At 41.3% G+C, this 26218-nt stretch overlaps 1 protein-coding gene across 1 annotated transcript in view; it reads right to left on the minus strand.

Annotated features, from left to right (window-relative positions):
* The window catches only part of LOC147020217 (mitochondrial 10-formyltetrahydrofolate dehydrogenase-like), a 271323-nt gene that overhangs the window by 233790 nt on the left and 11315 nt on the right, over positions 1-26218 (minus strand). Inside the window, exon 3 of the mRNA XM_085893782.1 lies at positions 8003-8237. Coding sequence (XP_085749908.1) covers positions 8003-8237 — 235 coding nt within the window. The remainder of the gene's footprint in view (positions 1-8002; positions 8238-26218) is intronic.

Consider the following 26218-nt stretch of genomic DNA (forward strand, 5'->3'; position numbering starts at 1 on the left):
AACAAATGAACAAACATTTGAAAATATTTATAAGATAGGCGAGTGCTCTCTGTCTGTCAGTAAGGCCTAGGTCACATTTGCCACGGCCGCCGTGGGGTCTCCAAAATCTGCGGCCACGAGCAATTCTACGGCGGCTGCAGTATTTCCACGGTCACACAATGTAGCAGTCACAAATGCTTTTATTTTTCGGGTAGCCGCACAGAGTCTTTATAAATTGTGGAGACTGAAAACGTGGGGGTGCCGGACGGTCTTTGATTTGATGTCACACGGTGACCTTAGGGCATCCCTGCGGCGGCAATACAATTTTCAAGGCAGACGCAAGGAGACCTCAAGGTGCCCGCAAGGCGACCGCAGGGGGGCCTAAGGCGAACGTGCGGCCAGACGGACGGTAACGAGTGGGTATATTATATATATATATATATATATATATATATATATATATATATATATATATATATATATATATATATATATATATATATATATCAGTCCTTTCTTTTACTGAAATAAAAATATACCGGTATATATACAACTGAATATACTATAACTAGAATATACTGTGGTACTCCCAGAATCCGAACGGCCAAGCTGTTTGAACAAATTGGAATCCGAACAATTTTTTCGAGAAAGTTTGGCCCTAAAAACCCAATACATTTTTTTTAAAAATCGAACAAAACGTAGCGTTCATGTTTGTTCACGTGTCTTCCCCACCTGTTCGACCCGCATCTTCGCGCTTTGTTCATTCAGTTCATCGGTGGAAGTACTCAGTCACATTTGCTCTACGGCGAGGATAAGGCGGCCGTACGCCCTCTGAATTGACAGAAACGTGCGGCGGCCGCAGAGAAACTGAGGTGGCCTTAGGGTGGCCCTACGCCGTTTGTCTATATTTTACAGGCCGTAGGGGCGCCGTGAAATTATAACTGCGAAGTTATAACTTTTTTCATTTCTACGCTCGCCGTAGCAATTCGACAAAGCCAAGCTATGACGTAGATGTGTTCCACGTCGACCGTACGTAGGGCGTACGGTGGGCTTGAGTTTTCCGTGCGGCTGCCGTAAGCTCTTCTTAATGAACAATGAATTTTTCCAACCCCCAAAAAATTACGGCACCCCCACGTTTTCGGTCTCCACAATTTATAAATATGCCGTGCGTCTACCCAAAAAATAAAAACATGTGTGACTGCTACATTGTGTGACCGTGGAAATACTGCGGCCGCTTTATAATTGCGAGTGTCCGTACATTTTGTAGACCCTCCGGGCGCCAAGCCAAATGTGACTTCGGCCTTACCTCGTGTTTTCACCTTCATTTTTTTTTAATCATCTTGTGTTTTAATTATTAACAAAAAAAGCAATCCGATCACGTGGTGTGACGGACTGTTGGGCAAGGATTGAATTTCACAGCAAAACCGGTTGTAATTTTTAATATCCATGATTACGTCAGCCCGATGCGTTTGATGAAAGTGATTGTGGTTCTGGGGGCATCATGTTTGATGAGCTGCCCTGGGGGCAGCGCTCTCGCAGAGTAAGCGAGCGATCAGAACCCAGGCCAGAGCTCGAGCCTGTGTGGACCTTTGGATGTGGTGATTGTACCAGTTTTCATACAATACACCGCCACCGAAAGTCATTTACTCATCCTATTTTACCTTAAACATGGGGAATTTCAGTTTAAAGTGTCTTGAAAGTGGGTTTTCTTTGGGTCCACGAACGGATTAATTCACTTTCTATTATTTCTTATTGGGAAAATATTTTTTGCATCCGAACTTTTTGCAATAGTGGGGTGGCTTCGCCCAAATATTCAAAAGAATTGTGCATTCTGTGATACAAGCACCAAATTTGGCACAAATGTACATTAATATGTTGCGAACATTTTCAGATATTGGGCCACTTGAAATTCTCTCTTTATGTCCGCCATATTGGATTTCAAAATGGCCACCACTTGAAATCTACATTTGCTATTATCTCTGGACGTAATGCAGCTATTGACTTGATTCTGGTATCTAAATGTATGTTTTTGGGGGCAAGGAATCCAATGGTACCATTTTCAACTTAATATTATCTATCACAGTCTGTTATATAATTTTATTTGAAAATTATCGAGGCAAATATTGGATTCAATACAGTACAGTACAGTACAGTACAAGTACCAAGTGTACAGGCCTCATTTGTGAAAGATGTTCACTCTCTCGTCGGTGTCATAGAGGAGATGGGCAACCCATTCGAGGAGGAGAGTCAGGATGTAGTCAAACTGGACACAAAGGAGATCGCATATCCTGCTGCTGTGGAGACCATGATGAATGCCAAGAGGATTGGCCAAGAGCAGTTCGAGGCTTTCACCAGAGAGTGTCTGTTGGACAGAATAAAGGCAGTGGACGCACCAATTCCTCGTAACAAGCTGAAGGTGTTCAGCACTTCCACTCCAAGAAGCCAGAGCATCGGTCAGCAACAGCTCGCCTCCATCAAGAATGACCATGAACTCTTCGCACGCCTGTACATTGGCTGCCAGACGAGGGATGGAAACCTTGAGGAGTTCTTTTGTCATGAGAATCAGGCATGTCCTCCTGCAATGTCTGATGGTGGAAGCCTCTGCACTGGTACCAAGAGTGATCTCCTCACATGCTTGGAAGAAGTCTCCGACGCAAAGACAGAGACTCCTGTCACGACCTGTATTGTGCTTGATGGAGCAGCCATCGTCTAGATGCTGAAACCGGCTGCATCAAAGACCTTTGAAGAGTATGCACAACAGATCTTCATCCCATATATGTCCACGAAGCTGCAAACAGTGTCACGCCTGGATCTAGTCTGGGATACTTACCTTGCTGATTCACTGAAAGGTAGTACACGTGCAAAGCGGGGACAAGGTGTGCGGAGACGTGTGGTGGCTGCCGCGGCCATACCAGGAGACTGGCAGAACTTCCTACGAGTGGACAGCAACAAGACTGAGCTGTTCAGGTTCCTCTCAGCAGCTCTCATGGAATGGTTTGACCAGGAGGACAAGCAACTCGTCATTACTGATGGAGAGGCAGTGCTCAGCAAGCCACTACTGCCAGATCTGACCTCACTCGCCCCATGTAACTATGAAGAAGCTGACAGTCGGATGTTGCTGCATGCATCGCACGCAGTCCAGCATGGACACCATGCAATACTCATCCGGACTGTAGACACCGATGTTGTGGTGCTGGCAGTGTCCCTGGCACAGGAGTTGCAACCAGAAGACAAACTGTGGCTGGCATTCGGAACAGGCCAGAGTTTCCGATACCTAGCAGCACACCAAATAGCAGCTGGATTGGGACGAGAGAAGGCTCGTGCACTGCCAATGTTCCACGCTCTAACTGGATGCGACACTGTGTCTAGTTTTCATAGACATGGTAAGAAGACTGCGTGGGCAGTCTGGATGGTACTGCCAGAACTCACTGAGGCGCTGCTGCTGCTGTCCTCTGCACCTCGTGACATACCAGACGATGCAATGCGCATCATCGAGAGGTTCGTGATCCTGTTGTATGATCAAACCAGCAAATGCACAGACATTGACAAGGCCAGGAGGAAACTCTTCGCAAGGAAGAACAATGTGCAGCTCATCCCTCCAATGAAGGCAGCTCTGGAGGAACATGTCAAGAGGGCAGTGTATCAAGGTGGACAAGTGTGGGGTCAGATACTGCTGCCAGCACCAGAGCTCCCTCCACCAACCAACTGGGGTTGGTCAAGGACTGCAGAAGGACAGTACACACCTTACTGGACCAGGCTAACTGAGGCAGCTCACAGCTGCATTGAGCTGGCTTCTTGCAAGTGCAAGAAAGGGTGTGTGAGGTGCTGCAAGTGCAAAAAGGCTGCCCTTCAGTGCACAGCCCTCTGTGTGTGTGAAGGGGACTGCACATGACGATGAGTCAATAACATACATGCACTTGTGGCAATTCTGAACTTGTTAACATGACACTGTTTATGTACACGTATCTTCAGTACCGGTATATACTTAGCCTCAGATACCAGTACACCTAGCCTCAAATACTAGACCATGTCGCATGTCAATATAACTAAGACATTTACAGAACTAAGACATTCTTTTCAAAGTATTGTGTTGAATCCAATATTTGCCTCGATAATTTCCAAACAAAATTATATAACAGACTGTGATAGATAATATTAAGTTTAAAATGGTACCATTGGATTCCTTGCCCCCAAAAACATACATTTAGACACCAGAATCAAGTCAATAGCTGCATTACGTCGAGAGATAATAGCAAATGTAGATTTCAAGTGGCGGCCATTTTGAAATCCAATATGGCGGACATAAAGAGAGAATTTCAAGTGGCCCAATATCTGAAAATGTTCGCAACATATTAATGTACATTTGTGCCAAATTTGGTGCTTGTATCACAAAATGCACAACAGGTTTGCTGTGTTGCTACACTACAATCCGAACAGCCTCCAGGAACTAATTGCATTCAGATTCTGGGGACACCACTGTGTATAGGCAAACAACTATACTCCGATCTCTAGTGGTAGCGCACGGTGGACGCACGGTCGACGCAGACTGCCACGGAGGCCGTACGTAGGTGCACGGCGGGCGTAGGGAAACTGTGCGTCGACCTTGCGTTGCCCACAGGTAGTCACACAAACCGCAAGGCCACTGTACGGCGACCGTGTAAATAGTGCAGCCGCTGTAATTTTTTGGGGGTTGGGAAAATTCATTTTTTATTGAGAAGAGCTTACGGCAGCCGCACGGAAAACGTAAGCCCACCGCACGCTCTATGTACGGTCGACGTGGAACACATCTAAGTCATAGCTTGGCTTGTGCAATTGCCACGGCGAGCGTAGAAATGAAAAAAAAGTTTTAACTCCGCGATTTCATTCCACGGCGACCCTACGGCCTGTAAAATATAGCCAAACGGCGTAGGGCCGCCCTCCAGCCACCTCAGTTTCTCTGCGGCCGCCGCATGTTTCTGTCAATTCAGAGGGCGTACGGCCGCTGTAGAGCAAATGTGACTGAGGCCTTAGTCTGTCTAATAGGCTACTGTTCCTACCCTGAAACACAGAAACGTTCCTCATCCATGAGTTCGATAAATGTAAATAAATGTATTTCTGAACATTCTGCTGCTTAAACAAAAAGGTGTGAATAATTATTTCAGGAAGAATATGGTCCATTCACAATTGTTTCACTCTTTTTCTCAATATACATAATGACAAAAGTCTGGAAGCTTAACGCGATTTTCAATTTGAACGATACGTGTATTTGCCTCATGACAATTTAACTGTCCTAGATGCTGTGCTGATCTACTTTCTTAACAATCCTCTTGAGGAGGTTCAGTCATTCAAATTCCTAGGTCTCACTATTAATCTCACCATCTTTCTTCGGCAAACCACATTTCAACGTTGGCCTCCAAAGCCAACTGCCAACTGGGCATCCTCCATTGTACAAAGTCTTTCCTTGGCACTCCTGAACTCCAATCTATCTACAAGGCCTTTGTTCGCAGCTTGGAGTACTGCTCACCCCTCTCGGCTGGTACCCTGCTTCATAATTTCCTGAGCTTGACGCCATGGAAACCAAGGCCTTAAAGATAGTTGGAATCTCCAGCGCTGAAGCTGAGCATGTGGGTTTCTCAGTTCACCATTGCAGAGAGGTCAGTGGTCCCTCTGTCTTCTTTATAACCTCTCGTTTCTGGTCTTGCACCCACTGTTCTTTTCAGGCTTTGTCCCTTCCAGGCTTTTTTCTCCTTGGAGTTTGCTTCTCCATGCATGTGTGTTTTGCATCCGTTTTTGGCTGTTCTGTCCTGATCCATTTCATGTGATACATCTTCCATGAGCCTCGACTATGTATAAAATTAAATAAAGCTACCCAATTAAAATCCATAAATATGTGCTCACATGGCACCAAGTCAATAGCAAATTTACAGATGTACGAGTTTTAAACCATAAAGAGTTACCATGCGTATATAATTACTACACCAGCAAATACCACCCATCACTTCACTGACAGGAATACTAAGTGGGAGGTGGGGTGGAAGAAGGGGGGAAAAGAGAGAGGGGTGGTGGAGAGAGATAGGGGAGAGGGGCAGGGAAGGAAGTGAGGTGTGGGGGAGAGTGGAGAGGTGGAGGGGGAAGATCGTCTTGCCGTGTGGGCCATCATTGTGAACAGACCGGGTGCGGGAGAGGAATGGTCAGCATAATCGCTCTTGAGAATAAGCTACACCATGGTTTGTGAGCCCTGACATAGAATGCCGTCTTCAAATTACCTCCTGTACGTTTTTCCACCCAGAGACCAATGGCACCATTTTGAGTGCATTTTCCCACACAGTGATGAAGCGGTTTTGGTGACCTTCAAGTTTGGGGAGCCCATCCCTGTGCACACAGCTAAGTGCCGAGTTAAAGGAGGGATTTTTCTTTGATTATCGTGTTCCCTTGTCTGTATTTAAGTCTGTGTGGAGGTGCCTCAATTAGATTTAGGTTTAGTTTACCTCACATTATTCTTTCATTATTATAATCTGAAGTATTGTCTTTGTACATATTTGATTACTGCCATTAGATTATCCATTTAATTCCATTTCAGTTGCTTGTGTCCGTGATTCTGTTGTGGGTCGAGTTCACCCCATGTCCCTCCATCCTTTACCGCCATTTTTTTCCCGCGCGCGCATTCATCTCCAAGAGTCTCGGCTGTGGGCCTCCAAGGGAGAACTGTTTGGCCATCCGTCCAGGTAGGGGCTAAAACCCCCCTGGACATAATACATCACCCAAATGCAAGGAGGGAAAAACGTAATTTGGTCATGGTGACATATGCCATGATATCAAAGCAGACAAAATTATTTAAATTTGTTTCCTAACTGCCTTGTGACTGACCATTACCTTGTCTTTTGCAAAACAAAAGAGGTCTTGAAACTTAAGCAATATCATAGAAGTGTGTAGAACCATGAAGAATGGCTGTAAAGATTAAACCAAAATTCTCACAACCCATCTTACACCTCACAATAGGAATGTGAAACAGGCTTTCTGCTCTGCCATTGCAAGCAGCTTGTTTGAAGCACTAAAATAGTCTACCAGGAGATCTGATGTGGCAGCACATACACACTATAAATCCACTTGGTCTCTGCGTGATTTGAGTGCCTTGATCTGATGTGGCAGATGTGGCAGCAGGAGATCTACAGTAATATACAATTCCTAGATCTCAAATTGCAAATACCGAATAGGAGGTATATTTTCACCTAAGTGTGGTACCTGTGGTTGGGTGAATAGGGTGTATTGAGTCGCTCATAAAAAATATATGGACAATAATTGCTTCTTTCTCCAACAGGATGGTGCAGAGGTGCATATCTTTGAGTTGTCCAGTGGTCTGGGGTTGATTCTTGACCTGACAATAAGCTGTCACATTGGCGTTTTGCAAGCATGGCATCGCATCAATAAGTGCACCGTCACTTTCCTGAATGTTAAACTTGGAACACATCTGCCTGCATTTGCATTTAGATGTGTTTGGGTGCACTTTGTCGAGTGCATTTAGTGTTATCTAGAAGCCAATCAATGATAGCTATTTGTCTCTCAAGGAGCTCATAAAATTACAAAAGCCTACAAAGTTAAATGAACATGTACCTTATGTTACCAAAAGTCAAGGCATACACATTTTGAGGTGTGAGATTTGCCCACGCACGTACTTCATTTGCATAATGATGAATATCAACAGAAAGTGCAATGAAAAAAAAAATCAAAGAAATGTCTCATGGCTCGATTTCAGGACATAAATGTTCCAGAGAAAATAGCTGAGTTCAAATAAGGAATGATAATTATCAGATGTCAGAGAGTGGACACCTCCATTATCACAATCTCAATCACGCTAACAAATCACAAATCAGCATGGGGAACGTCATCATGCAGTGCGAAAATACAAGCTAACAACTCTAACATGCAACCTGGAAGACCTCTTAAAATGCTTCATTTGATCAATTTGCACCTAAGCTAAAAAGACACAAGGAACAGATACTGCAGACAACTGAAGTGAGGGTCGGGTGCATTTTTGTCAACACACCAATTGATTGCCGAGGCTCCTCGATGTCGAGGCAGCAATGAGGGATGGTAGATGATGGAGCCATGCTGAGGTAGATCAATTACCTCCATTGGGATGAATTGGGAGCAGAAGGGAAGCACGTTGAGCTGTGCCCCCAGTGAATGGTAGGTTTCAATCACCTCGGTAATTGGCTTACCTTTGACTCTCCAGCGTGGAAATTTGAATAGTGGTGTGCCCTCTTTCTCTGCTGCCATTGCTAAAGGAGGTGAAATGGTAATAGTACATTATCAACTGAAACACTTTAAAGAATAATAAAATAATCAATTCACAAACCAGCAGTAATTACATCAACAAATCCCATTCACTAGTCCTGTAAATCCTGCATTGCCAAAATTAAAAAAAAATTAAAATACTGTTACAGTTGTCAGGCCGGCCCGGTTACCTGGTCTGACTCCCGACAAACCAGTCAAAGTGGTCACGCAAGGTCGGACACTGCAAGCAGGGTCACAGGCCTGTTCATCACACTATCGTACTTTGGTGGAATGTCTGAATCAGCTAAACGAGTACTCCAGCACACCCAGCAACCAAATAGTTGTATGAGCGGATAACGCGCTGGATGTAGGGAACTGTTTGTACTGGGCGCAAGTCGCCCGAACCCAATCTGTCCTTTAACGAATGTGTATAGCTCACACAACTATCGATCAAAGCACTCAAATCACACAGAGACCAAGTGGATTTATAATGTGTATTGAAAAACAAATGGTGGGAAAACAGAATGAAGCAATACAATTTATCCAATCCCAAAACCAGTATGCGCCCCCGAGTGAATGAACAAATGGTTTGAGATCCTTAAATATTTAAACACTTAACAGGCCCCATTCACACCTCAGTAGATACACCAGAGAATCAGACAGGACTGAAAATGCAGCTGGCTGCGCCTCGATGAGACGCAGCTTAGTCGCAGATGAAGATACGCCTTTAAGGGAAAAAAGTTCATGCCACAGACATGGAGCCAGTATGAGGAGAAAGTGGGCGTGGCCTGAAGTGGTGGCATGGCAAGACGCTGCAGCAGGCAGATGTGTCATGCTGTCATGCCTCCTTGCAGGCCTCCTTTTACAGCCTCTGCTCCCACTAGCCCCTCCCTGCTTGCCTGCCATTGACCCCAGCCCAATCTGTGTGTGGGGCAACCCACCCCACGATCTTTCACCCATATTGAATGGCGTGTTTTCCGTGTCAAGGTGGCATTCCCGCCTTTGCTAGTGCCTGATAGGAGGTCTGACCCTTTAAACAACATAAAAGACAGATTACTAAGGGATAAAAAAAACATTAAAATAAAATAAAAACTTTCAGGGGAAAGCAGTTTTCAACACACAAAAGTGGGGAGGCGAGACAGCAGCTTTCTACCCATACAATAACACATATCCTGTATCACAATTAAATTACCTCACGCTTATTCTAATCATGCAATAGGGGAAATAACTATCACTCGATTATGCAAAGTTACCTGCTAAAAGGCATTTTGACAACAACACTTTATTATGCTGTTTTATTCATTGATATTTTAAAAGCTGTGTGACATGGTTTGGTACACTTGTACACAACATATGCAGCAAAAGTTTAATTCAATGGAGAGCACAAGCAGCAAAATTACACGTTCAGAATAACTGTCAGTTGAGTGGTTCATTTTTCTACTTATAGTATTCTCCTAACAAGCATAAGTTATAGCCCCACTGCACTACATTTGCTAATGCGTTTAATTTCCTTTTTTGATTTTGGTGATGGGAGAAAGGGAAAGTGGAAGTTCACATTTTACAAGAAACCGGACAACCCAACTGTTGCCGACAATATGCACAATGGCCTTAAACACAACAGATGACCCAAGATTTCAACAGATTGAAATAATGCCCTGACATTCGCGGATTTGACATTCACGACATTTTTCAGGGATGTATCCCCTGCAAATAGCAGAGTCAGACAGTATATAAGTTTGTATAACACAAACTTGCATTGATAGAAGTTTGTACAACAGAAAATTGCTTTGGTAGAGTTATATTTTCAAAATCTATGCTTATATTTTCTGGGAAGAATTGGAGGACTGAGAGAACAGACAAAGCAATGTTACAGAATAGACGTAGAAAACAGAGAGACGACTGACCTGCCGGTGGCATGAGAGCAACACACCTTGTGCTTCAGCCTCATCATGGGATATTCTAATAATTTTGAGAACTTTAGATTCTACAGAATCCAGCAGACAGATGTGATGCTGGGACACCAGCCCATAGTGGAGAGCACTATTCCATTGAGATTATGGGCATAGGCCTTGTAGACTGTGAGTAACTGATATTCCATGGAAAGACTTGGATCGACAAAGGATGGCAAGTCTGTGGCTTGCTTTGAAGGCCATCTTTGCAATGTGATTTGCTCAGAAAAGGTCATGACCAATAGTGAGGCCGAAATGTTCAAGATTGAACCTCTTCCAGTGGATAACAAAGGAAATAGATCAGTGTGTTCATTTGACGATCATTCCGGAGTGATAGGGCGAGACTGAGATTTTCCAGGATTGAAGGGCTTTTTCTATTTTTCAGACCAGAGGCTAATCATTTCCAGATCAGCAGAGGGAGATGCAGGTGATGTCTGCCTCGTAGATGGATGGGGGTACTGTAAGTACGACACAATGTGGAGACATCTGCAAAAAGGGAGAGAGGGTTTTCCAGAGAATCAGAAAGAAATACAGATGAGGAACTAGAGGGGGAGCACTCGGTAGAGTGCAAAACCTCCGCCGCCAATACTGCTGGGTCACTTAAGTGAACCTGATATCCTATTCATTGAAGGTCAAAATGGATCAGACTCTACTGAACCACGATTGAATAAACTAAACTAGATCGACACGCATGTAGAAATGCCAAAAAAAAAAAAATCGAAATTTTTTTGAAAAAGTTGCAAAATTTCTGTTTTTTTTTTTCTCTAACAATTTTTTTTGGGTTGGAAATCACTTAAAACATGTAAAAATGCAAAAAAAAAATTCAAATATTTTTCAAATAAAATCGAAATTTTTTTGAAAAAAGTTGCAAAATTTTCTAAGTTTTTTTTTTTGGACCAAGTCCAAAATTTAATGGCATGATCCTTGGACCATACCTAACCCCTCCCCACCAAGTTTCGTCGAAATCCGTCCAGGAGTTTTTCCGTAATACTGTTCACAAACAAACAAACAAACACAGACAGGGGTGAAAACAGTAACCTCCATCCATCTTCGCTGGCGGAGGTTAACAAGACTGAGCCCAAAACACTGCTTTAGGAAACTCCAGCCACAACTGGTGGTCGTATGACAGCTTAGCTGCCAGGGTAGCTATCATTTCTTGAAGCGCGACTGTCGCTGATGCAGTGCCCTCTACCAGTACACACACTGGAACTGGTACTCATTTCGCCGACCTCAGAATGATGACAGGCTGAGTCAACCCCCTGGTGTATCAATTCAGCAGCCGACGGGGCTTGAACTCAGGACCCGAGAATCCCAAGCCGCCACCCTAACCACTGAGCCAACACCAGGCTCCAGCCACTACTGGAAGATGGGAGGTGATGGTTTCATTTATGGCAACATGTTGACTCCAAGAGTGAAGGGTCAGAAATCCAGGAATGAAATTTCATGCATCCAGTCCATATTTAGCAAGGAATGAATTTGCACCATGGAGAATACCTCATCTGTAGCTTACTCTGAAGCCAGCTTTGATATATTATCTGCTCAGAAGAAGTTGCAGCTGATCGTGAGGCCCAGAAGTTCTAAGGACTGAAGTTCTTCAAGTGGTTGATCAAGGTAAATGTTTTAATTCAATGGATGATTCTTCTAGGGAGACAAAATAGGATTGTGAGACTTTCCTGGATTGAATGATACGTTTCATGATTCAGACGAGCATTTGAATCTTTCTCAGTCTAATGAAAAGGAGGCAGCTGTTACCAGTCTGTCGTTATGTACAGTGTAATGTGGAATAATCTGCAAAGTGTAAAAAAATATCAAAAACGTTTTTTTGGGCATCAGTGAGGAAATTTATGCATAATAGAAATACGACTTGACTGAAAACACTGTTTTGTGGTGGTCCAGCCTCCATTGCGAGATGAGATGAAAGAAAACACCATTGAGAGCTAAACGCTGATTGCATGTGTCAAGGAAATTGGCAAACCAGAAATGAATGTGGCCTTGAAGGCTGCAAACAGAAAGTTTGGTCAACAGAGTGTGTGCCAGTCAATGCAAAAGGTCTGTGATATGTACAGAGAGATAGCCTTGGTCTCCTGTTTAAAGTTCAGGACCTCCATTGTTGAGAGAGAAACATCAGTGCATCCAAAGTTGAATAACTGGAAATTAATCAGAATCAAAGATCACGCTATTCAAGAAGAGGAAAGACAACATTGTTTTCGATTACAAGATTCAATGACTTTCCTTAGAACTGGAAGCAAACTTACTGGCCTGCAAGTGAGAGGATCTGTTTTTGCATCCTTGTAAATGTCAATGATTTTATCCATTTTAAAAGCATTTAGTAGGGTAGCTCAAGGTGGAAATCAAGCTGAAGATCGCAGAGAGGAGAAAGAGCAGCAGAGAAGATTTGAGAAAAAGCAGGTATTGACATCAACTGGGCATGTCATTGAAGCACAGTCAAGGCTGGTCTGAATTTAACTTCTCAGATGAAAAACTCAGTATCCAGGAAGCACTGCCAATGAGAGGGAGAGCCTAATGTGGTGACAAAGAAGGATAGGTTGTGTAACTTTATCTTTGGCGGAGATCCCATAGTTCAGACGTTCTTCCTCTCCCTCACACATCCTCTCTTCGCTGTCCTTGCCTTATTCTTATCCAATTCCAAATCTCCACCAATTCTCCAAAACCCCTCCTACTTTCCCTTTTCTTCTCTATTGGATTCCCCTCTCAGCATTTTCTCAATATATTTCCTTTATTAAGCACCCTGCCTCATATTTTTGCACAAGTATTATGTAGATGGATCATTTCCTCAAAGGGGATTTAGGTGTGTGATCCTAAAGGAAAATATGCACACCAAAACAGCTCCACCCTGCATATCATTAATTCCAAGTGAAACATTACATGTTCCACAAAATTGGTGCATGCATATTTTAACCCTTTTAACACTGAACTCCTTGGACTTTCGGCTCCCCCACCCTGTGCTCCTTCGAGACAAATCCGGCCGCTCGGGTATGTGGAAGTTTGAATAGCAGCTGGTAAAACAGCCATGAGGGTTCAAAGCGTTAAAAGTTCAGTGAAGCGTATGGAGGCAGTTTATTGTGAAGGTTATGTACAGCAACTGTGATGTCACACAAATACATTAACTCAGGGATTATACCCACCTTTAGAGCATATATGTTGTATTTCTCGGTGTGTGTGTGTGTGTGTGAGTGAGTGAGTGAGTGAGTGAGTGAGTGAGTGAGTGAGTGAGTGAGTGAGTGAGTGAGTGAGTGAGTGAGTGAGTGAGTGAGTGAGTGAGTGAGTGAGTGAGTGAGTGAGTGAGTGAGTGAGTGAGTGAGTGAGAGAGAGAGAGAGATATATATATATATATATATATATATATATATATATATATATATATATATATATATATATATATATATATATATATATATATATATATATATATATATTAAATTTCATGGCTTTGCTGTTGCAGAATTTCAGCCTTGTATCGCAGTAACGGCAAACATTATCTTCTCAGAGCTGTTTCACAAGAGGAAAGGTTTCTTTGATCTCTCACTGGTTGCAACTCATTTCACAAGAACCGACAACTTACGACACAATACTTCAGTGTCTTAATACAGGGGATTTACATAAATGTCAGAGAACAATTTAAATTTCATTTGCAATTATAACTTCCCAATTTAACCATTGATTGTTATCAAAAATGTAATATAGACATTAAAACCATGCCTTTCAATTTAAAAGGTTTCTTAATCTACTCGTTTGTCATGCCTTGATTGAGGAAGTCACAAATGCTCTACGACAACAGATACAGCGAAATTACAATAACCACATCTTGGTGGACCTTAGAAAATCAAACGAAGTTGATAAATCACTTCTGAGCATCTGTTCATTTTTTTATCTATCCACATAAAAATGGCAAAGCTGAGCAACTTTTCCATTGGAAACACTCTGAAATGCTTCCTTATTGATAATGGCATCCTAATTAATACAAGATATATGAATATATATATATATATATATATATATATATATATATATATACATATATACATTTGTACATACATACATACATACATACATACATATACAGTGCCTTCAGAAAGTATTCACACCCCTTGAGACTTCGTCACATTTTATAGTGTTACAGCCTGAAATAAATTTTTGGTAACCGATCTACACAAAATATCCCATAATGACAAAGTGAAAATATGTTTTTGGAAATTTTTCCAAATTAATAAAAAACCGAAAGCTGAAATGTATCAATTCAATAAGTGTTCAACCCCTTTACAATCATCTTCCTCTTCTTTCGGCTGCTCCCGTTAGGGGTCGCCACAGCGGATCATCCATATGATCCGCATAGTGATTTGGCACATGTTTTACGCCGGATGCCCTTCCTGACGCAACCCTGGTCGCCTCTTACGACACAGGGATATGGTACACCTATTTTAACCGGGGTATACACCGGCCCAGTATACTGGTACTCATTTCGCCGACCTCGGAAGGAGGACAGGCTGAGTCACCCCCCTGGTGTATTAATTCAGTGGCCCAACGGGGCTTGAACTCAGGACCTTTTGGATCCCAAGCCGCTGCCCTAACCACTGCGCCAACACCAGGCTTAAGCAGGATGTTCAACCCCTTTACAATGACACTCCAAATTCAGCTCAGGTGCATCCAATTTCCTTTGATCAATTTTGAGATGTCTCCACAACTTAGAGTCCACCTGTGATCAACTCATTTGATTGCACATGATTTAGAAAGGAACACACCTTTCTGTATCAGGTCCCACAGTTGACAATGCATGTCAGAGAAGAAACTCCACCATGAAGTCCAAGGAACTGTCCATAGAACTCTGAGATATAATTGTGAGGCGGCATAGATCTGGAGAAGGGTATAAAACAATTTATTGTGTTGAAAGTTCCCAAGAGCACCACGAGCTCCATCATTAGGAAATGGAAAGAATACGGAGCTACCCAGACTCTTCCTAGAGCTGGCCGTCTGGCCAAACTGAGCAACTGGGCAAAAAGGGCCTTGGTCATGGAGGTGACTTTGAACCCAATGACCACTCTGACAAAACTGCAGCATTTCTTCCCTGAAATGGGCGAACCTGCCAGAAGGACAACAGTCTCTGCAACACTTCACAAATCCAAGCTTTATGAGAGAGTGACCAGACAGAAGCCATTCCTCCTTCTCCTTCTTGCGTACGGCAGCTATCATTTTGTTGGGCATGACGATGCCGCTGATGCTGTTTCTTTGTACCTGTACACTGGTACTCATTTCACTGACCTCGGAAGGATGACGGACTGAGCCAACTCCACCTGCTGTTAATTCACCAGCCAACGGGGCTCAAACTCAGGACCCTAAGATCCCAAACCAGCCACCCGAACCACTAAGCCAACACCATGCTTGAACGATTCCGAAGAAAAATGCACAAGACAGCACGCCTGGAGTTTGCAAAAAGACAAGTGAAAGACTCTGAGAGTATGAGGCAAAGATCCTGTGGTCTGATGAGATGAAAATTAAACTCTTTGGCCTGAATGCAAAGCGCCAAGTCTGGCAGAAACCGAGCACAGCTCATCACCCATTTAACACCATCCCTACCGTGAAGCATGGTGGTAGCAGCATCATGCTACGGGGATGTTTTTCAGCGGCAGGGAGTGGATGACTTGTCAGGATCAAGGGAACAATGAATGGAGCCAAATACAGACAAATCCTTGAGGAGAACCATCTTCAGAGTGCAAAAGACCTTCGACTGTGGTGAAGATTTATGTTCCAACAGCACAGTGACCCTAAGCATACAGCCAAAACAACACTGGAATGGCTTCAGAACAAGAACATGAAAATCCTTGAGTGGCCCAGCCAAAGCACAGACTTGAATCCCATTGAAAATCCATGGAAAGACTTGAAAATTGTTGTTCACCGACGCTCCCCAACCAACTTAACAGAGTTTGAGCAAATCTGCAAGAACGAATGGGAGAAAAATCACCAAATCCAGATGTGCAAAGCTGACACAGACATACCCAAGAAGACACGAAGCTGTAATTGCTGACAATGGAGCTTTCGACAACGTATTGACTGAGGGGGTTGAATACTGATTGATGCAAGACATTTCAGCTTTTCATTTTTAATTAATTTGTCAAAAATTCTTAAAGCATGTTTTCACTTTCTCATAATGGGTTTTTTGTGTGGATCAGCGACAAAAGATTTTTTATTTAATACGTTTTAAATTGAGGCTGCATCAACAAAATGTGACAAAAGTCGAGGGGCGTAAATACTTTCTGAAGGCACTGTATGTGTGTGTATATATACAGTATAACCCTCTTAATTGGCGGCCTTTTTAACAGCGAAATTGGCTAATCCTGTGGGTCCACCATGAACCCCAAAATTTAAACATGAAATAGTAGTATTTTTTGGGTGGAATGTGGGTCTTTGATCACAACCGCGGTCTGAACCGTTGTACAAATGTGATTGTGCGGATGTTGGTGTAAAATACACAATGGCTTGTCAAATCACTGACATATGTTCGCTAACCACCAACACCTGTCTTTGATCTCAACCGCGGTCTGAACCGTTCTACAAGTGTGAATGCGCAGATGTTGGTGTAAAACACACAATGGCTCGTAAAATCACTGACATATGTTCGCTAACCGCCAACACCTGTCTTTGATCTCAACCGCGGTCTGAACCGTTGTACAAGTGTGAATGCGCAGATGTTGGTGTAAAACACACAATGGCTTGTCAAATCATTGACATATGTTCGCTAACCGCCGACACCTGCTAAATCCGCAGTTTAAGCCCTTAATCTGCCGTTTAACCCAACAATTGAGTCCTTCTTGACATGCGGTGAGCGAATCTGAGGTGGCGGGGTGTCATAAACTCGCTCTCACCTCTTCTGTATAAAACCTCAGGCCAAATCCATCTCAATCATAACCTTAGACGAATTACTACAGACCACACATTGATTATCCGCGATTCTACAGCCTTTTCAAACATCGAAGCTAGCTTCTTCTTCAGCTCCCTCCGACATTGCTGTGACATCATCGGTCAACATGCCGGGGGGGGGGGGGGGAAGAGGAAGCACACATCCAGAACAGTTTCTGAAAAACTTTTGTTAGTGGACAGGATTGTTTCTGGGAAGGAGAGTAAAGCTAAGATATCCAGGGAAACTGGGGTACAAGACAGTACCTTGAGAGAATGGGTGAAGGAGGAGGCCAACCTTCGCTCCTTCGTGCAGGACCTTGACGAGGAGAGCGGGCTGAGCAGCAAGAAAGCCAGGAAGGCTCAGGATCCAGCGTTGGACAAGGCTGTCTGCGAATGGTTCACTTGTACTCCCTATCCACGGTCCGTTAGTACAAGATTATATTTTATTAATATTATTTGCGGTTTTCTTAATATTATTGATGGATCCGCGGATCGTCGAAACCGCTGATTTTTATTTTATGGACCCCAACGGCCGCGATTTAAAAGTTTTACTGTATATATATATATATATATATATATATATATATATATATATATATATATATATATATATATATATATATATATATATATATATATGCATATACATATATATATATATACATATATATATATATATATATATATATATATATATATATATATATATATCTTCTTCTTCTTCTTTTGGCTGCTCCCGTTAGGGGTCGCCACAGCAGATCATCCGTTATGATCCGCATAATGATTTGGCATAGGTTTTACGCCGGATGCTCTTCCTGACGCAACCCTAGTCACCTCTTACGACACAGGGATCATATATATATATATATATATATATATATATATATATATATATATATATATATATATATATATATATATATATATATATATACATATATACATATATACATATATACACATATATACATATATACATATATATACATATATATACATATATATATACATATATACATATATATACACATATATACATATATATATACACATATATATACATATATACATATATATATACACATATATACATATATACATATATATATATACACATATATACATATATATATACACATATATACATATATACATATATATATACACATATATACATATATACATACACATATATACATATATACACATATACACATATATATATACACATATATATATATTATGCATACATACTGTTGGACCCTGACAATCGCGGTCCCGCTATTCATGGACTCTGCATATTCACAGTTTATAAAGTGTGACTTGCGTCTACATTGACGCCGTGTATTTGCAGCGTTTTTATTTTTATTTTTTAATCAAACAGGTGTGAGTTGATCAACTTTCTCATGGAAGAATAGTGCCACATCACCAGGCCCGTCGCTGGGGCGGGGGGGAATTTGGGTGCAATGCCCCCATGGCGCATCTGGTGCCCCCCCCCCACTTGTACGCCACCCATTTATGCCCTGTTGCACCCTGTGAACAACTTGGTGTTTAAGGATGAGCACCCACTGTGAACTCCTTGCTGTTTAAGAATTCACCTGTGTGAACTAAAACCCTTATTCCAGATGTTCAACGTGGTAAATTATAAAGCCTTCTTGGATAAACTGTCCTTCTTTGAATAACAGTCAAGAGATAAGTGTGCGCTTGCCAGCGCATCTCCAAAAGCAATTGGCAAAACAATACAGTCCAAGCCCACAAGATAAAAGATAATAACGCAAGCACCAACGCCAGCAGCCAAGACGACAGACAGCCACAATACCTCGTGCCGAATGTCGATGTTGTGGGTGGTTATATATATATATATATCGTGGATCATTTAGTTTTAAGAAATAACCAATCAGCATATTCGATATGGAGGCCCTATTAAGCAGGTTACCTGATTGGTTGCAAGTTAGGTATAAATGTAATATCCTCATAATATGATAATATGAATAAGGAAAAGACATAAATTTACATAATTAAAGATGAAGTGCGCCATGTGACCTTCACAACCCTCCATCTTACAAAAGTAATTTTATAATAAAAATTAAAAATGTGTGTTTGCAATCATGCTTACATTTGAAATTATGCAGATAAAACCTGTTTTTGGTGCATGCATCATCTAATAAATAAAACCGTCAACCGTCAAATCTGGTGAGTCGCGACATTAGTGACACGAGTCACGAGGGACGAGTCATGGAAAGCACTAGCGAGCAGCAGTAGAATAAGACATGGATATACGAAAATGGCTAAGAAAAGGAAAAAGGTTGCGGTTTTGGTTGTGGTTGTGGTTGTGGTCAGCACCCGCCGTGGTCGGCTGCTTTGTACTTCTGATGTTTAAGTTAAATGATGATGTGTTTGGTGTGTTGCATATCCCATATCTAGTGCTTTGTGCATAACCTTACCTCTGTGTAATTGACTGCTTTAAATGCAGACTTTGTGGTATCTTCAGGCTGGTCGTATTTGCTGTTGATAGTTTAACGTGATGATCGCAGGTCATAGCCTTCTGTATCTTATTTGAAAGTGCACTGATTCCAGTTCCAACCTCCCCCCCCCCCCCCCCCGTTCAGTCATTGTATCTCTGGTATATTAATTTTCTAATGTCAATTCTTGACAACACCTTGTATAATTGCACCTGAATTGGTGCCAATTGTCTAATCATTGAATATTTGCATTGTGAATGTGCCAGTTTGTTGCGGCTCTCCTGCATTCGAATAATTTCAGGCCAAAAACATCAGAACATATTAAATCTAGCTGAGATCAATTTGGTTAGTATGCGATGGCAACCTCAGTATAGATGCGTCAATGCTGCATGAATACAATAGCATACCAGGTTATCAAAAATATTAAATATTATAATTGTGCCCCCCCCCATCCAGTTCATATGTCCCACTTAATACTGAGCCCTGGGAACGGGCCTGCACATCGCTCCTGCAGAATTCCAGACGCTGGTGGACTCTATGCCACGGCACATGCAGGCCGAACTGGCAGCACAATGCCCTATTAAGTGACTTTATATTGGTGTTTCCATTTTTTTGTCCACTACCTGTAGTAGCGTGCTAGAAAAAGGGATGGGTTAGGCAGGGTAATGGGGATAGAACAGATTTAAAAGAAATAGCATACTTTGCAATGTTTCTGTGGCAACAGTCTATATACTATAAGAGCCGTGTGTGTGCGTGCGTGTGTGCGTTTTCCATTTGTCTCACAGATGGCCAAAGAGATGTTTGTCAAACTTTCAGAGGTTCAAGAGTCAATGCCAGGAAGTGTTAGTGGCAAAAAAAGATTTTTTTTTTTGAAAACTAGATTTTGGTCAAGATCCAGATCCGGATCTGGATATGAGAATTTTTGTATGTTTGAGTGCTTCTTCACAATTGAGAGATGGGGGCAAAAACAATATACTGAATTGCACGATATTTCAAAAATTTGTCGGCGGATTATGGCAAAACTTGGTGGATGAATGGGTAGGTGACAATAATAAGACGATTTGATTTTGGTTAAGGGTGTACTATTGGATTCGGCCTATCAGTGCGAAACGTAAATTGTTCAGCCTGGCAGAGGTATGTACTCCACCAAGCACTGTTATAGCCAAGCAGTTAAGCAGCACCGTTTCCACACTTTCATTTATATATCCACAAAGTAGATTATAAACTATATAGGAGTATACCACACCAACAAATAATTATTGTTGTATTTGTATCAATTAACTATAATTCATATTGCATTGCATCAAATCAATCAACTATTTAAAAGATCATTATGTGTGGTTGATCCATCATCTGTTTAAAAATTGAGGAGATGCCAAAACGGTTAAACAACTGGTCAATCCAATCAATGTCTTATATAGCACATTTAAGTTAAAAGAAATATCCAAAAGCACTTTCAAAGGAAAGAAAAAAAAGAAGAAATTAAGAAAAGGCAAGAGTAAAAAAAATATAAAAAAATTACCCCCGTGTGGGGGTGACGGTCATCTCTATAATGTTTTTTTACTATCATAATCGATGAACCGTTGCCAGATATCTCCTAAAATGACAGCCTAGATACGTTTTGAAAATGGCGACTTTCACAACTTTCGTGACCTCGTGACCTTGCCCCTGACCGCGAATCCGGGAAAAAAAATGTCATTGGGTATCACTCATCGACCTCTACCCACATACCAAATTTCATCAAGACCGGAAGTAAAAAGTTTTCTTTGTACCGGGAGGTGTTTTTGACCATCTTCCAGGTTACGTGGCGGCCAAACGGGACGGAAATTCAAAAATCTGTCCGGTTAGATACAAGATAATATTTTTTACTATCATAATCAATAAACAGTTGCCGAATATCTTGTAGAATGGCAGACTAGATAGGTTTTGAAAATGGCGATTTTTTTATAACTTACGTGACCTCGTGACCTTGACCTTGAACCCGGACAAAAATTATATCGTTGTGCAACACTCATCGACCTCTACCCACATACTAAGTTTCATTAAGATCGGAAAGAAAATTTGTTGACGGACGGACGTACGTACGGACGGACATTAGGTCCGGCTTTATTAGGTCATCTCGGTAGAGATGACCTAAAAATTACATTATAGGATTTATTTAAAATCCATAACAGATGTGGATTTGCCAATTTTAAATGGCAAAGAGTTCCACTGCTGAGGAACTATATATCCTAAAATACATACCTCCAGAGTGCTCGATATAATCAAACGTCTTCACCCGATGTATGAGGAGCTATCATGATATTCCTGCACTTCGACTATAACTTTCTAACATGGTGTAAGGTGTGATTAGGTCAGAATATAGACGGAAACCAATTTACGAAATCCGTTTAAGAGTTGCATGAGTGTAGAATCGCTAATTTTGCAATGATCACCCATTCAAAGTTAATTGCCAATCACCAAGAGTGATTATCTAATGTGGATCAAAACGTAATCCCAAGCATTTAAATAACAAAGAAACGTTTACACATCGGCAAGGGCATGTTTAATAGTGCATTTAAAAGGCCTTGAAGCAAGCATTAAATGTCTTATAATTGGTAGTTTACATGGGATGATGACTATGGATGCATTAGGAGTGCTAGAATTAGCTCAAGATGAGGCAGAAGAGGATAGGAATAGGCTGTAAAAGATGAGGCAGAAGAGGATAGGCAGAGAGTTTACCAACTTTGTGCCTTTGCCTTCATCTTTATCCTATTCCAGAGTTCTTGGAGGTCCTTGGCAGAGGATTTTGGCCACTCTGGAAGAGGATGAAATGGGCTGCCATCCTTTTTTAAATATCTTCCCATGCGAGCTGCTTTTTCTTATTTGCGCCCGTGTCACTTCTCCCGTCTTGGATTGTCCCTTGGTGAACCTTAATTACTTCGATTAAACCCAGTCGTTGCTCTGATTAAAAATTGTCCCTTCTTTTCTTTCCCGCCATGTGGTCGTTGTTAGAACACACAAGCTAAAAATTGACGGACACGAGGCCAATGCAGAGTCATTCAGGTGAATTGGTTAGGTAACCTCTTATATGGTATGCTGAACAAAAGAAATATTTAAAAAGGCATTGAATCACAACTTAGGCATGCACAACTAATCGGCTGTTTATCTCCCTTTGCAAATTGCTATCAAGACAGGCAATTAGCTGTGCATGCGCATACAATGATATTTTGTCAGCATTTAAGGGTTAGGCCTGTGTTAGCAAGACGCTCACGCCTTTCGTTGCTAAATTCGGCCCGATATGTATATCTTTAAATGTTATCAGCAAAAAAAAATTTAAAATACCCGTTGGTGTTCGGTGAGTCAGTGAACTTGTTTGCAGATAGGAGTATTGTGATCACATTTACAAGATTTAACTATGATCCAAGTTACCATATTCTTTCAAGAGACTGAGAAAAGAGGCAGGCAAGCCTGCTCACAGTGAGTTGGAGTAATCAAAGTGCAATGTTTTGAGATCATGAATGAGAGTTTCATTATTACTCAGATTAATACATGAGCAGACTGTTTGGGGCAATATTGTACAAATGGAAGAAAATAGATTTACATATTTTAACAATGCGCAGAATGTAGGAAATAATGGGGTCCATATTGACACTGAGATTTAAAATTACGGAAGCAGAGGTCAGGTGACGATCCCAAAGATTCATTTTCTTGGATTTAAGGCTTTTTAAAAGGATGGTGAAGATGCCAAGAACCAGCATGTCAGTCATGGCAGCATTGAGTGTGATAAAGTTCATAGATAGACCTCAGTGTTTGAATTGAAAGAGGCAGGAATTCAGAGTTGTAGAAGAGTGCACTTATTATTATTATTATTATTATTATTATTATTATTATTATTATTATTATTATTATTACTATTAAGTCAGCTCTCAGGCCATACTCAGATTACATTGATCTTCAGCTTCTAGTCCCCTCAATGAAGCATTAGTGTGTGCAGTTCCTATGTCTCAGGCCCATATCGTTCTTCACCATGTTCATATAGTTGAGAGCTGGTCTGCCCCACTTCCATGTTTAGGTATCCAGAGTAAAAGATTGGAAACAGGTTCGTTTTTGTGATGGTAGTAGTGCCCAGCATCTTCTTCTAAATGTAAGATGTGAGACTTCTTCTAAGTTTAACCAACAATGTTGGTGGAGAACCAGAACTATTTGTTGTGTTAACCCAGGAACCAAGATATTTGAAATCATTGACTGTCTCAAGTTTGAATGCATTGCTCGATATATTTGAGACCTCTCTCAACTGGTTGAATGCCATTACTTTAATTTTATTAGCATTAATTGTGAGCCCTATCAATCTTACACTCGCTCATTTCAACTCTCTTGAGAAGTTATTGTGCTTGCTTAATTTCTACTGACAAGACAACAAGGCTACGTCATCGGCAAAGGCAAGATCAGTTAGAAGCTCCGGTTTGACTATTCTACAAGTAATTGGAACCACAATTCCTTCTTGCCCTTCATAGTTTTTCTGAGTGTGTAATCAAGCATGGTAAGGGGCAAGGGTGGCACTCTGTAGTACTCTGGCTGGCATTTTGGAAAGCTGTGTTTCTCCATCAGGTGAGAGTATCTTGGCATATGTATCCCGATACATATTCAAAATCACCTTCATACGTTGATCAGGGATTCCATATGCTGATAGAATCTTCATCATCTTACCATGATGGATGGAGACAAAGGCTTTTCGAAAGGAAAACATTGGACTTACATCGAGCACCCATTTAGTTTGACCTCAAGTATATATCAAGAGCAGGACAGATTTGGTTTAAAAACATTCGATGATAGATCTTGGCAACTATTGAGATTAGGCTAATATCATAATAGTTGCTGCCAGGATTGAGCTCTATCTCCTGATTTTGGAATAAGAACTATATTTAAGATCGACCGTTATTTAGGCCTATCTTCTTCCATTAGTGTTACATTACAAAGTCAAGAATGATGGTGTTGACATCACACAGTTTAAGAATTTCTGGTGGTATACCATCTTTGCCACAACTCTTTCCTTCCACTAAAGACCCCTTTTACTTTGCTTTATTCTTCAATGTTTAACTGACCCAGCTTGACGGCAAGGTCTTCGAAGACAGTTTTGACTTCCTTCTGCTTGTCATCTATCATCGGTGGGCTGCCAAGAAGATTCTGAAAATGAGTGTACCAGTTCTTAATCTTTTCTCATTGGTATTCCCTTTAATAAGACCTTTCTGTGAATCCTTCCTTCGGCTAATTTAATTAATAAGGTGCCATCTCCTTTCATGCTTGCAGTTAATGTTTGCTTTCTCTACTTCTTCAATTTTCTTGCTGAGGTCGTTCTCCCAGGCATCATTGTACTCTTTTATTAATGCCTTATTTGCCTGTTCATATTCAAGGTAATTCCTTGCCTTTGTATCGTGTTGACAAGCTTCATAAAATTGTTTGGTATTTTCTCTTATCTTCACTACTCAAGGATCTTTGGAAACACAATTTGCTTTAATTTCTCTTTGGAATAGGCTTCATTGCTGTTTGTTGGTTATCTCCAATAAAATGGTCATATCTTACTGTTGCTGTTTCTTATGAATCTTTGAGAAGACACTAAAACTGATGATGGATTATTATAGCAAACTAGCAGATACCCGTCTACGATGGATATGGGGGGGACAGGACGGATCACAATACTCGGCTACGGTAGTTTCTTTAGATGTTTTGCGCCACAATCAACAGCTCAGTTCATATTGGTGGCGTGTCTGGGTGCCCATGGTAGCGTTTGAGACCAGTCGCTTTAGATTGTTGGCCTTGACACATAGTGCCGGATGAATAACACGAACGATTTCACATATTCTTCGTTTCTACATTACCTCCATCAACAGATTAACAACATGGCAGGATAAAAGTCATAAATGCTGAGTTGAACAAACGTCCTGAACTCATGGACTTAGATAAGTAAAGCACGTCGTCTGGGACCCGGCCGTCGGTTTGCCGCCGAACGCTGCTGATTGTGATGTCATCGATTCCCTCTTTGAAAATTCTATCTATATTCGATTTTTTTTAATCTGCTATCACCTGCGTAAATACATGGAACACATAATGTGAAGATTTCGGAAGTATGAACAGAATATGTTCGGAGAAAAGTGTGTTAAAAGTTCCAGGCTGACGCCCATTATATTATGATTCCTTCTGCAATTTTGTGTTTGCTCTGAGAGCCCCACAATCGAAGTGGGGTTTCTTCAGTGGAGTTATAATCTTCCTCGAGCTGAGTTTGACAGTTGAAGTAACTCTACGATGGTCTGATTGATACTAATAAAAATATTTATGGTTCAGCTTCTTTCACACTACTTCTCCCATTTTTAGCCGCGTTTCGCTAAAAAAATAGAAATAAAAAAATAAAAATTAAAAAATTTAAAAAAAAAATAATAATAATAAAAAAATTTTAGCCGCGTCTCGCTGGCTCTAAGAGAGCTCCGCGTTCTTCTTCTTCTTCTTCTTCTGCTGGTGAAGACAAAACCTTTAGGACTCGGCTCTTTTATATACAGGATCCAGATCTTAAATACTAAACACCTGTACACATCCTCGCATTGAGGGTGCCTTTTGAGAGAGTCTATCATGAACTTTTAAATATATTCGGACATTTGCTTTAAAGTTTCGAAAAGTTCACGTTACTAT

This window comes from Eptatretus burgeri, chromosome 9 (assembly GCF_056783735.1).
Source record: "Eptatretus burgeri isolate ZD-2024b chromosome 9, Ebu_testis_v1, whole genome shotgun sequence".
Lineage (NCBI taxonomy): Eukaryota > Metazoa > Chordata > Myxini > Myxiniformes > Myxinidae > Eptatretus > Eptatretus burgeri.